At 37.4% G+C, this 13,970-nt stretch overlaps 1 protein-coding gene across 1 annotated transcript in view; it reads left to right on the top strand.

Annotated features, from left to right (window-relative positions):
* GPR158 (G protein-coupled receptor 158) overlaps positions 1 to 13,970 on the top strand; it is a 451,105-nt gene that overhangs the window by 33,901 nt on the left and 403,234 nt on the right. Inside the window, exon 2 of the mRNA XM_030941019.1 lies at positions 6,692 to 6,797. Coding sequence (XP_030796879.1) covers positions 6,692 to 6,797 — 106 coding nt within the window. The remainder of the gene's footprint in view (positions 1 to 6,691; positions 6,798 to 13,970) is intronic.

Genomic DNA, 13,970 nt, shown 5'->3' with positions numbered 1-13,970 from the left:
AAAATGAGGTCATTTAGGGTGGGTCCTAATGCAATATGACTGGTGTCCTCCTAAGAAATGAGGAGACAGACATGCACAGAGGGAAGACCGTGTGAAGACACAAGGAGAAGATGGCCATTTACAAGTCAAGGAGAAAGCTCAGAAGAAAGCAACTCTGCCGACTCCTTTATGTTAAACTTCTAGCTTAAAGAATTGTGAGAAAATAAAGTTCTGTTGTTCAAATCGCCCAGTCTGTGATGCTTGGTTATGGCAGCCTTAACAAACTAATGCACCATATTTTATTTGCTTGTTGTGTTTCCGGAGAAAGTTTTATTTCAAATTCAGCAGTCCTGGCTTTTTATATTTCTTCTAAATTTTGTTAAAAATCTAAACAGCTCCATACCAACATTATTTACAATAGCAAAAGGGGAAAGGAACTCAAGGGGCCCACCACAGACGAACGGGTAAACAAAATGTGGTGTATATAAAAAATGGAATCTTGTTAAGCCTTAAAAAGGAAGGAAATTCTGACACATGTTACAACATGGATGAACGTTGGGGACATTATACTAAGTGAAATAGTCATGAAAAGACAATTACTGTATGATTCCACATACATGAGGAACCTAGAGTAGTTAAATTTATATAGACAGAAAGGTAGTTTTAATCCAAGAGCTTGGCAGAGTTGGGGAATAGGGATTTGTCATTTAAAGGGAACAGAGTTTCAGTTTTGCAAGATGAGAAGAGTTCCCCAGATTGGCTGCACAATAATATGTATGTACTCTATACTATAAAAGCATGTGTTAAAAATGCTTAAGATGGTAAATTGTGTTATGTATATTTTTACCACAATTAAAAAGTCAAAACATGGCTGGGCACAGTGGCTCATGCCTGTAATCCTAGTACTTTGGGAGGCTGAGGCGGGTGGATCACCTGAGGTCAGGAGTTCAAGACCAGCCTGGCCAACATAGTGAAACCCCGTCTCTATTAAATATACAAAAATTAGTAGGGCATGGTGGTGCACACCTGTAGTCCCAGCTATTCCGGAGGCAGGAGAATCACTTTAACCGGGGAGGTGGAGGTTGCAGTGAGCTGAGATCGTGCCATTGTACTCCAGCCTGGGTGACAGAGGCTCTCTCAAAAAGCCAGTACATAAAACCATGAACCAGCTCCTTCTTTAGTCCATGTCTTTTTATATTTATCAGAGGCAGCTAGAAAGAGCCAGGCATAATACTTTCTGCATTTGTCTAGAAACTTCCTCAGCCGGATCTACAAATTCACTTATTCACAGGTGATGGTGCTGTCAAACTTTATACTTACTATATAACAAAAGTCCCTTTTGTTCCTGCCTCCAATAACATTTTCTTCATTGTCCTTCAAAACTCACCAACAGGCCAGGCGCGGTGGCTCAAGCCTGTAATCCCAGCACTTTGGGAGGCCGAGACGGGCGGATCACGAGGTCAGGAGATCGAGACCATCCTGGCTAACACGGTGAAACCCCGTCTCTACTAAAAAATACAAAAAACTAGCTGGGCGAAGTGGTGGGCCCCAGCAGTCCCAGCTACACGGGAGGCTGAGGCAGGAGAATGGCGTAAACCCGGGAGGCGGAGCTTGCAGTGAGCTGAGATCCGGCCACTGCACTCCAGCCTGGGCGACAGAGCGAGACTCCGTCTCAAAACAAAACAAAAAACCAACAGATTCCCACTTTCATTAACCATCACTGAGGCCCTTTCAGCTTTTGCTTGGTCCCAAAGCCACTGGCATAGGTTTAAAGTTTTCATTACGGCAGCAGTCCATTTCTAGGCACCAGATTCTATTCTGGTTGTCTATTTTTAGAAGTGAATGACTGATGGCAGCTGATCTACAGGCACCTGTTTTCATCAATCTATTTCAGCAGAACTTCTTCCTTGATATCCCATCAATATTGACTACATAGGCTGTTACTGTCCTTCTTTTTTTTTTTTTTGCAGTGACAGAGCAGAAATATTATTGTCCAAGGTAACACGGGGAGGGAGAAAAGCAGAATTTCAAGTCTTTCCATCAGTTTATCTAGTCTCTCTCTCTATCCATTCCTCCATAGCAGTTTATGATATTTTTAGTTTGCTTGGGTATTTTTTTTCTCGGGGTGCGGGGGGCGGGATGTCAGTTTAGCTACTCCTTGCTTCTCTTGTGTCTGCAATTCCTCCAAAGTTAATTTTTGGCTGTGGGCTGATTTAGGAGCTGAGGAAAAATGTTAAAAAAAAAAAAGATCGTGGAAATTTCAGTGGGGAAAACATATCATTGAAAATCAAATATTATAATATAGCGTGCTAATTGATATGAAGAAGGTAAGCACAGTGCATTATGGGAGAATAAGGAACTCTCTTCCGTATCAGACTTGGAGTTCATGGGAGGCTTTATCAAGTGGCCAGGTAGAAGGTATAATGTAAAGCATAGTTTAGGCAAAGGGACTTCATGTATAAAGGCATCTATGAAAGAATGGTTTGAGATAGCATGAATTTTTTAGGACTCTAAATGTAGTTCTGAATTGTCTGGAACAAGGAATATATGCATGAGAGTGGTTGGAGAAGTTAGAAGTAGGAGGGCCCTGATTATGTCGTTCCAGGGAACTTGGATTTTAACCTTTAGGAAAGTGAGCAATATTGATTTCAAGTAGGGAATTGTCAAGATTGGGTTTATATGTTTCAAATATTACATAGAAAGTGGTATATGATTCTTGGGCTTCAGCAACCCTTACTTGCATGGGAACTTTCTAAAATCCTGGAATGGGTACTAGAAATGAGTTTTGTGGTCAACTGTTTTTGTAAAATTTGCAAAAATAAGATATTTTGAATGCAATGATCTCTTTCTGGTATAATGTGCCTCCATTACACTTTTCCTAGGCTGTGGGCAGTTTTGCAAACTGGTTAAGAGGAAGTTTAGGATTTTTGTTTTAGTCTGGGTTTAGCAATATATATTAAAGTTGTTTGTGGTCACTTCTCTGTATAGTGAAGTTACTGGTCATTCTGGAATAGAAATGGCTTCTGGTAATACTCTTAATGCCCATGGTGCCTACCCATCCAACAGTTATCACCCAAAGACCTAGGGCCAAAGTCGTCTTGTCACATAAATGTGTATTCATGATTTTGTTTTTCTTAAAGAAGGTCCCTACACCATATAAACGTCAAGAGCTACAAACCAGGATTTTTACTGGGAGCAATGCCAAACAGGACCCAAGAGTATGCTATTATTACATTTTTTTAATCGGGGAAAGATGGCCTGAAGCAAGGCAGTGGCCATGCATATGGACGAGAAGGGTCAAGATACAAGAAACACAAAGGGAGTCCAACCTATGGCACTTGGCCATTGCTTTGACTTGGAGGTTCATTCACAGAGAAAGACCAGTAGGGAAATGGTGTTTGATGGGCTGAATCCTGCTTCAGGCTTGTTGTTCTATTGATGGACAAATAGAGGAAAATGCTGGTCTGCAGTGTAGCTGAGCACCCAGCTGTTTGGGGGATCCTATTTGCTATATTTTCCATTCTCTGAAGGCTACTTACAGGCTATTTTTTGACCCTCACTTTCCTGTCCTGAGGCCGTGAAACAGCAGCCAGCTTTCTCACCCTCAGAATTTCCCAGGAACACTTCCACCCCTGAGATGTCCACTCAGGGGATGCAGGGCGCAGGCCCGACGGGGCTCTCGCTGGGTCTGGTCTGTGATGGGACACACGGGTCCTTAGGTATTGGATCTTTGCTTCCCTTTCGGCAGGATGCTCTTCCCCACAAAGAGAGGATTTTCTTTCCGTTATATCCCCCAAAACCTCCGCTTCCCCATGACAGGAAGTCTACAGCACCTTCCCCCAGGGTTTTATAAGTCTCTAGGTGCCCAGGCTTAGGGTCTAATGAAGAAGCCTCAGTGTTGATTTCCCAGCTGGGAAACATAGCTCATTATCTTCCATGGTTTTGCGCAATCTGGAATGCTTCACAAGCTGGGCTTGAGGTCTGTGGTGACATTTTAGTTTCCATGTATGAACTTGGAATGAAGGGCGAAAGCTTTCAGTCAGTTGAGCTGCCTTTTTCTGAAGTCAGTTTTCTCCAGGGAAGGAAACGACCACAGTAATTGCAGCTTTTTATTTTCCAAGTTAGCCGATGTCTGAGTAAGCTGGAATTCCACTGTCTGGGAACTGAACTGCCATGGCAGGATTGTTGAGAAAAACTTGATCTCATTATTACCAGCAATTGTGGAACGAGTAGAAATGCATATTGATTAGTTTGCCAATTGCAAATACTTTCTAAATAAGATAGTCAAGAAAGAAAACCAAAACGTATTGGACACCAGTAGTCCGGTGAGAAGCTTTATAATACTGGTGATTTAGAGTGTTTTTATAAACCTGCTCTAAGTATACCTTGAACTGTGTTGAGTCAGAAATTTCACCTCAGTGAGATTTATCCTGAGCACCCTTTAAAAATTTTTTAAAAGTTTTCTATTTCATCCCCTTTATCTGCTTGAAGTTGTTTTCCCCATAGAACTTATTTTTTTTGGTAAAATATAGTATAATTTAGTCATTTATTTTACCTATTTCTCTATCCCACACTAGAATTAAGTTCTATGAAGGCAGGATTTTATGTTCCTACTTACTGATGCATTTCAAAAACCAAGAAAAATTCTGGCACATAGTAAGCACTCACTGAGTATCTACTGAATGAATGAAAGAATGTTATTTCCAAAGAGCATAAAGTAGAACGAGAAGTGGGCTTAGATGATTGGATTAACTTTTGTGGAACATAGTTCCATGGAAGGTTCTAGTGGTGAAAGCAGTCAGTATGTCAATGAATGGCTATTGAAGCCCTACTTTACTCCAAATGATAGTTCCCCAAATCCTCCAGAATTTAGTATCCACTGTCCATTAAATACTTTGGTCATTTTCAAAATGTCTTATGCCTTTTAGTGTTCCTTGGGGGTAGGTTTGCCTTTCTGTCATGCATAGTGTTTCTTACAGTGATATGCACATACCAAACAAATATTTGTTGAAAGAGGAAAGGAGCGAACTGGGTTAAGGCATTAGGTTACTTGGAAATCCATTTATTTATTACATAAACATGTGTTTTATCGCATTATGGCCCACAACAGTAATTTGCAAGATGGGGTCTATATTTCTGAATGATCAGCGTGTTTTCTGTAATCTTTGGGTTTTCATTTCTCCGATCATCTGGAAAATCAACTCAAACATATTCTGGATTATCTGGATAAACCAAATACTGGCAGGAGGTTTTAGTGTCCCTGTTTGTTTCTGTGTATCTTTTGAGCATGTAGGCACTAGGTAATATAGTACTTTTCTCACAGGTTAAAGAAAAGAACACAGGCAGACTGAAAAAAGAAATGATTTATTCACCCCAAAGGAAGCCCAAATGGCATTAAGCCATTCTGTTAGAATGCTTCACAGTAGTTTAAAAGGAGAAAAGAGATGAGAGAAATGAGTCATAAGATGTGTGGCAAAATAAGATTGCTGAACTAGCAGTCAGTACTATATTCCTGTTTTGAGAGGTGATTTTGTTTTGGCAAAGCATAATGTTTGGTTTTCTTAAATTAATATTTTAAATTTGGTTTTTGTTGGTTTTATAGTTTTGTTTGCATTTATTATTTTGTAACTCTGTGGGATTCCTTGTTGCTACAGGAGCTATAAAATCAGGAACTTGAGCCTACTTTTATATTTTATATATATGAGTGATATCATAATGAAAAATTGTTTAAATTAGGGGTGTGGGACCTTGAAAGTGTGTTCTTATTTGAGTAGTTTTTAGTGGGGTATATATATTTTACTTAAGTTTATGAAAAACTACATTATAAAGCTTCAGGGCCCAGGATGCAGAATATTTATTTCAGTAAAGTCCATGTGTGATAGTTCAGTGTTGGACAGCTATTTCTGCAGCAACTGCTGCTAGTGGTGCTGCTGGTGGTGAAAAATAGGAAGGAGGGAATCTTAGGAAAATATAGAGAGAAAGTTGGTTGGAGGAAGTGGAGGAATTTTAGACCAACTTGGAGCTTTCTTTGCAATTTAGCTTTTGACTGGCTCTGAATTTGTGAGTCGTCTTTCTTAGTGACACTTCTCAAATGGCTAAGTGAAATGCAATCTCTTCCTTTCCAGATTTAAAAGAAAAAAATTGTAGTCAGCATTTCTGTAGTGAGGCAAATCTCTATGTTTAATGCAGAACACTGGGAGACATAAAGAGCTGTTTAGAGTTATTAGAACAGGAGATCAGAGGAATGAGATGCTTATTTGCTGATACTGTCCTCCCTACTCCCCAATCTTCCTAGCCCTGCAATGGGAAATAGGACTAGAAAGAAATGAACTGAAGGTTTTATTTTAATTTACTTTACTAGAAGAGGTTCTGAGAGCAAGTGTTATTTTACAGTCACATTTTCTGCCATGTCTAGAGCAATATCGTCCTGGAGTTCAGGCAATCAACACATATTTATTGAGCACCTATCATGTACCAGGCATTATATAAGGAAGTGAAGACGGCTCCCTGCCTTTGGACTTACATAAAGCCAATACTTAATTATTTTCTTCTACTGTGTGTCTTCTCTTGGTACACTTTGGTTGAATATGAGTGGGCAATTTGACAATTTTTGGCATGTTCTTTATGATAATTTTATAATTTCAAGGATAAAGTACAGAGAAATCATAAATGCCCAGATTAATTTGTTCTCTTTATCCTTTTCTGTTTCTAGGGGTGTCATGAAAGTTGACATAAATCTTCAGAAAGTGGACATTGACCAATGCTCAAGTGATGGCTGGTTTTCAGGAACTCATAAATGCCACCTCAATAATTCAGAGGTAAGAAGATGAAAATAAAATCCTCTTTAAGCTCAGAAATACGTTATTTTGAATATGTTATATTTGTGGGGGTAAATGAACAAGAGGCATCTTCTTGGGAACAAAATCTTTGTAGGTCTCAGTGCTGCCAAATGAACTGAACTAGGAGTAGAAAATAAAATTTGTGTAGAATAACTGTTCATTTGGGGACTGAAAGAAGGCCAAAACTACAATTACATCTGAAGTTTGACTTCAGTCAAAGCCTGGCCCTATTCTTCAAAATGGGCTGGAAATTTAAAATAGTCCTGAGATGAGAAATCAGTCCCAGGAAGGGTCAAATTATGCCTGTTTTTATGGAATATGATGCTTATTGAAATATTGGTGGTATTCATTCAGACACGCTGCTATCTGCTAGAAGAGCACTAGACAAGGTATGGTGGGGCAATTTTGAAAACAAGGAGAAAACACTGTACAGGGTCCTGGAAAGGAATTGTGTATATGTGTGTGTATTTGTTCAGTTTTTAGTCCCTATCCATGCTGAATTTGATGATAACTCTAGTTGATAGGAAACAGCATAGAGATCATGCTTCTGGAAATAAGACTATCACATGTCTTTCGTAGTTTCAGAGAAGAAATATGACGCCATACTAGTGATTTCATTTTTAGTAGTCCATTTCCAAGGTCCTCAAACTATGAAATAAACATACAATAAAGTTCTTGATCTTAAATACTTGGGCTATTCCAACATTGATTCCATGAGTTTGTGAGGAAAGTCAGCTTGCTTTATTTAAAATAGAGGGGATATTTCCACAAATGTAGTAATTTACATCTTTAATTTGAATTTTTGCCATTTGTGAAAGGTGATTGTACATAGTGTAACTTTTAAGGAAGGAATTTTAAATCAGAAGGAAATTTAGCAATAAGCACTTATTTGTACCATTACACACACAAAAAAAATGCACAGACAGGTGCACCGGTATATATGCATGCATATACACGTATATATGCCCATTGAATGTTTACCATGTATACACCCACCATGCATACTCCTGCCACACACAACCCACATACCCTTGTACTCCCACACTCCTAAATATCTTTTCACTGTTTCCCACATCCATCATGCATTCAACACATACTTCCACCCTGCCACCACACTCTCCACAGCATCCCTCAATCCTCTTGCCCCCAAACCGTAAGAAGCCCCCATAATGCCCCATATCCCTCTAAATCTATCACATCTCTCCACCATATCCTGATGATCCCCCACTTCATGATACATTCCCACAGCCCCCCCATTCCCTCACATCCACACCCCTCCTCCCACATCTCCATACACCTCCACAGAGATTGCCATCCACAGTTAATGTTTCCGCCTTGCTAACTCACAAAATTGAGCTCTTCTTTTGGTCTCCTTTAATTGTTCTTAGGGTTTTGAACATTTCTGAGCCTCCACTTTGGATGATTCTGGCATTTCTAAGATATGAATTTCAATTGCTTGGCTAAGTGAATATCTATAGCCTGATTATTATCTCTATGCCAATGTCTACAGCAATATTGTTCTGTTAAGAGCAGATAGTCACTTAGTGTTGTCTTTTAGCCAGAGTGGACTTTTTTTCTGCATGGGTGTCATATTGTGGATATTGATCTGTGTGTGTTCATTTCTATATAGCCTTGTGTTAGTGGTGCTCCTGGGTGGTTCAACAAGCAGTCTGCCTAGAAACAAGGAGATATTTACTTTTCAGTTTGTTACAGTTGCTGCTCGCCTCTAATAATCATGGTGTGGTTTTGTGTCCTTACAGTGCATCTGTTTATTTGACTAGATGGTCATACTGCAAGAACCTCTTTTTCCTTTTGGAAGATTGATTTATTTTCATTGCATCAGGATGATTAATTTTCTGGGTTTTGTGTCTTTTTAAAGCTTTGAGATAAACTAGGTTATTTCAAGATAAAATATTATCCTCTATTCTGATTAACAAAGATTAGGTTGAAATTTATAACTTTTGGGATTATATATGGGAGCATTGTATTTATTAAATTCCTACTGAAAAAGGTGGAAAAAATATTCTACAATTTCATTAGAAAATATGGTAGAAAGAGGCTAAGTGATCGAAAAGCAATATCAAAACAATGGATCTACAGAGTGTATGCTCAACTTGCAGTCTGTGTCCCTCTTGCCATCTTTTGTTGCCCAGGTACTGGAGTTGGGAGTAAAGAATCTTTGTGTCTTGGCTATGCTCAGGAGGCCCTCATGGGGGAGTCTTCCCTGCACAGGTCTGTCCTGGAACTCTTCACACATTTTATTGGGCTTCTCTAAGGTTGTATAGTTTGTGCTGGTCACTCTAGGCACCTGCAACAGTTCTGGGCCACATCCTCAGCGTAGTTACTGGGAATCGTTCTTCAGTTCCTTTCCCATGCAAATGTGAGTTAGAGATTAGAAGCTGGCTTCTCTGGAGGTTTTTACTGCTTGGGAAAACAGAAAGAAACATCTCTCGCTTGTGGCATTTTTCAAGTGTTCTGGCTCTACTTTATTCTTTGTAACAACCCCCTCCCCTGCCCGTTACCATCCCAAGGATTGCTGTGTAAACTGGCTTATTTTGGGAAGCACTTAACATGATCCATATTTGTGGGATGTAGGGTCCTGTCTTTATGAATGTCCATTTGTTAGAAATAAAGACACTCATCTTGGTTTACAGTGCGTTTTATCTTGCTGATGTTTGACATTCTTCTCTTGTCAACAATAGGCAAAGTTACAAATTTCAAAGTTATAAATGAGGCAGACTTTTCACTGTAAAAAGTTTTCTAGCGATGTTGGAAAACTTTTCAGCCTCTAGGGTATGTACAACCAGAATATCAGGTCTGATGTTGGAAACAGATAAGTGACATGGAAGCAATGACAAAAGCCTCGGGAGCATTTTAGAAAGGCATGGAATGGTTTGTGAGGAAAATAATCTCTCAGTGGGTTTAGGTCTTCATAAAGTCTAGGAGGCCAGTAAGCGTTTTTCGAAGGACATGTCTTCATAACTAATCTAGATTACTGCAAAATGGACTTGGTCGGTTTTCACATCCTCTCCTACAGAATAGTTTAAACATAAAATTAATTGATATTAATTTTTGTTTTAAATATTTTCTTTTGCTTTGTTTCCACTATAAGAAGTTTAAAAAAAAGTTGTTTGAAATAGGAAATATTAGGAGAGTATCCTGGAAACTTTTTGGTTATATTCCATTAGTAAATTCCTTTTAAATATCAGTCCATGGTATATGCATATTTTAAATTTAGAGCATATATACATTTTTTGTTATATTTTTGTGTTAAGTATATTATAAATCAGAAAATTTTACAAGGTTGAGATGAAGATGAAATAACATTTTAAGGTAAATTACATTACTTTGTTAAAATACTTATATTTTTATAGCAATAGAATTGATTCATAATTTTAATAAAATTTTTAGTGAGACTTATGATTATGTCATAATTTTTGAAAATCTTTGTTTAATACTTAGTAATGCAGTGATTCAGAGGTCTCTAAGTTCACTTTATTTTTATACTTAGTTTTAATATCTGTCATGGTTGAAAAAGATTCCTCACAAGGATAAATCAGTCCAAATTGAAGTAATAAATTGTCAACTGTGTTTGCTACCAATTTTTGCAGAGGTTTTCTTTGCAGAGATACAGCTGGCAATTCTTCATCTTACTTGATGTCAATTGGTCCTTGCAAACTAATTCGGAAGCTGGTCATTTTAATATTTTAAAGGAATAGGTTGAAAACCCACTGAATCTCTTCGTGTTAAATATATTAAAGCAGACTAGGGCATTTTATTTCCAAGTTTAAACTGTAGAGGTATGTGACTATTTATAGGTTTTGGCAACAAAAAACACTTAACACTGAAAATATTTTCAAATATCAATTTTCAAAATGCTCACTTGAAAAGACTTTCTCATGGATTGTTAAAATGGCTTTGAAGGATTTTTTTTTTTTTTTTTAAATGCCTGGTTCATAGAAATTATTGACAACCAACCACTTGCCATCCCAGAACAGGTCAGCAAATTTGGAACATTTGCCTTTTTTTGTAAAAAGCAATGTATAACCCATCTTTAAGCTCGGAAGTGAGCAGTTGAGATAATCAGAGAATCTTTATGGGGGAAGATTTTCTGGGTCACACACCATCTCATGAAGAATAGTAAATATTTTACACTTTAAAACAATACACTCTGAAAATTCATCTAAATGGCCAAATATAAAGGCAATAAATGGAAAATTAAAGCAAATGAAGGAACCCAGTGACCAGTGTCAGTATTTTTCTGTCTTGAAACTCCCAGTTTTGCTTCAGGATGTCTCAAGTGCCTTCTCAGATTTGTGATCATGTGAAGGGTACATTGAGTGAGGGCATTAATATTAATTCAAGTCCTAAGTAAGACAAGGCTTAACAGCTTATGTTTCTTTTATTAAAAAGTTAAATGTAAACAGAAGTTCCAGTGTTTTCTTTATGCATGCCAATTAAAATCGTGTTTACTCTGCTTCGGAGACCACTTTTTGAAGATAGCAGATTCGTTGGAGTGGTTGTGTTATCACCCCAGTCATTGGTCTTATATTGCTCTAAGACAGTTTCCCCATCTCCTCTTTTCTATGGAATGTGAAATTGGGTGAAAATCTATTTGTAACTCTTTACTACTCTATCAAATGTAAGTTTAATGAATCTCTAAAGATAAATTTTAAAGAAGCCTGAAAAGGTAAGAAAGCACATCATTTGGTATATGAGAAGACGAATAGAATACAAAGATTCAAAGACAGCAGAAAAACTCTCTTACATACAAAATATAACTTACTCATTTGGCTACAGCAGGTTTAGAGTACTTTTCTAGAGATCTTTCATTTGACTTTTCATTTAGTGAATTACTTAGAAATAGCTACGTGTCAGTTCCATCTTGTGGCTGCTATCTCACCATTGCTCTTCTTTTCTCCAGAAAGTTTCTGTTTAACAAATACTATTGTTCACCTATCTCTAGAGCCATGCTGTCTAGTATGATAACCACTAGCCACATGTTGCTTTTAAAGTTTAAACCAATTAAAATTAAACAAAATCAAAAAAGGAAGTTTCTGGCCTCACTAACCTGATTTCAAGCATTTCATAGCCCATAACTAGTGGCTACCATGCTGAAAAATGCAGTGGACAGCTCTGCTCTAGGATATAGTCTAGCTTATAGCGTAGTCAAGCCGCACAGGTTTTTTAAAACTTTCAAATCCCTGGCTTTCCTTGTACACTTGAGTCAGTAACATTGCCTTAAAATTCACTGAGGGACATTTAAGGACAAAGTTAAATGAATTTTGGCTTATGCAATCTTCTTATGATCTGTATTAGTGCAATTGAAACTAAGTAATGAGAATGTTGCAAGCTATTTTTAATGCCATTATTTCACACTGGAAACTGTAACAGTCTTACAGTAAGTGAGGAGTAAACACTGGTAATCATTGTGGATATTTACATTTTAATTGTGTTTGTAGCACAACTTCTCTTTTCCCCTATTACTAGTGTGAAATGTGGTTATTTAATATAAAGTCACACTCTTCTTTTAGAATGTAGGACAATGATCAGGTGTTCATTTGTGCCTAGAAGTACCTGACACTGTGGAATTAATGGAGATAATCTGCTGTTGTTAGATGGCCTCCCTCTAATACATGGGCATCATTTTTGATCAATTGCCCAAAATAAATTTAAACAAAATATTTTTTTTGTAGTGGTTGCCTTTCAGGTATTTGAAGACTGCTGTTAGCTACCTTCTAAGTCTTCTTTCTTCTAGACTAATCTTCTGTTTCAGTCATATATCACTGGTTTACCAGGCTTAGCCAAAGGAGGCCATATCACCACTGTATGGATCCTCATTTGTTTTTGGAGTTCTAAAGCCTATCTTGTTTGATTTTGTTATAGTCTTTCTTTTTAAAATTAATAGAAACCAATGGTATTTTTCTGAGTTTTCCACTATGCTCTCGAGAGTTATTTGGAATAGAGATTCTCAAATTGTTTCAAAGCTAGGGTTAGCAATCACTGTGTTAAAACCACTGAGCCGGGAGCCTAATAAGTTAGTTAAGGGCAAACTGGTTGTTTTAGATGTTTCCAGCAACTGAGCCAAGAGTTCACCAGTGGCTATCGCCATCTTGTGGTTGGGGGAAAGAGAGAGAGAAAATCTGTAGTAGGAAATTAAGTGGCATTAAACTATTTCTTTGTTGTCTAGATGTCTCTTTTACTATTAAAATACAATACATCTTTCCCTGTGTACAGTTGCAAGCTATTTGTGTGTTGTATTCTGGTTAAATACTAAACCACCGTTTCCATCACTGTCTCATGCAACCCAGTTCTGACTTTAGTCTCTTCACGTATAATTAGGTGTACTAGGCTTCTCTCTTTGAGGACACTTTAACAGTTTGCTGAACTATTATTCTTAGTAATTCTTCTTATTATTATTATGGTTAATAACATATAAGCTATCTTTTCCATGGGATGCCTTTTATAACATTATTTAAAATTCATTATTTTAGGTCCTAGTGGTGAATAAGACAGAGGAAATTTATAATTTAAAAGAAATTATTGCATTCTAGAGGGAACCGGAGAACTTAGAAATATACCAATTGACTTTAACTTTTTTATGTACTAAATTTTCTAGGTGATATGTACTAAAATATATTAATTTCTGAGACATAAGACTTGTCATAAAAGAGAAGTCTTCACATGTGTTTTAGAAGTGCAGGAATTTATTGAATTGGCAAGCAGTAAAAAAGAATTATACTCAATGTTGGTGAGGATATTCTCATGTGTTATTGGTAGGAATGCAAATTGTTGTAAATTTTTCGACAATATGGTAAAAATGTATCATTAAAAATGCATACTTCTTTGTTCTACCTGTTTTCTCTCTACTTCTACTTTAAATAATTTATCTAAGCCTGGGGAACATAGCGAGACCCTGTCTCTACGAAAAAATGGTAAAAATTAGCAAGGCTTAGTGGCACATGCCTGTAGTTCCAGTTACTCAGGAGGCTGAAGCGGGAAGATCTTTTGAGCCCAGAAGTTTGAGGCTGTGGTGAGCTATGATTGTGCCCTTGTGCTTCAGCCTGGACAACAGAGTGAGACTTCATTTCTAAAAAATAATAATTTATCTAAGAAAACATTAGAACATTCTAAAATAAATATATAAATATA

The sequence above is a fragment of the Rhinopithecus roxellana genome, chromosome 11 (genome assembly GCF_007565055.1).
Source record: "Rhinopithecus roxellana isolate Shanxi Qingling chromosome 11, ASM756505v1, whole genome shotgun sequence".
Lineage (NCBI taxonomy): Eukaryota > Metazoa > Chordata > Mammalia > Primates > Cercopithecidae > Rhinopithecus > Rhinopithecus roxellana.
This window is presented reverse-complemented; position numbering and strand designations above follow the sequence as displayed.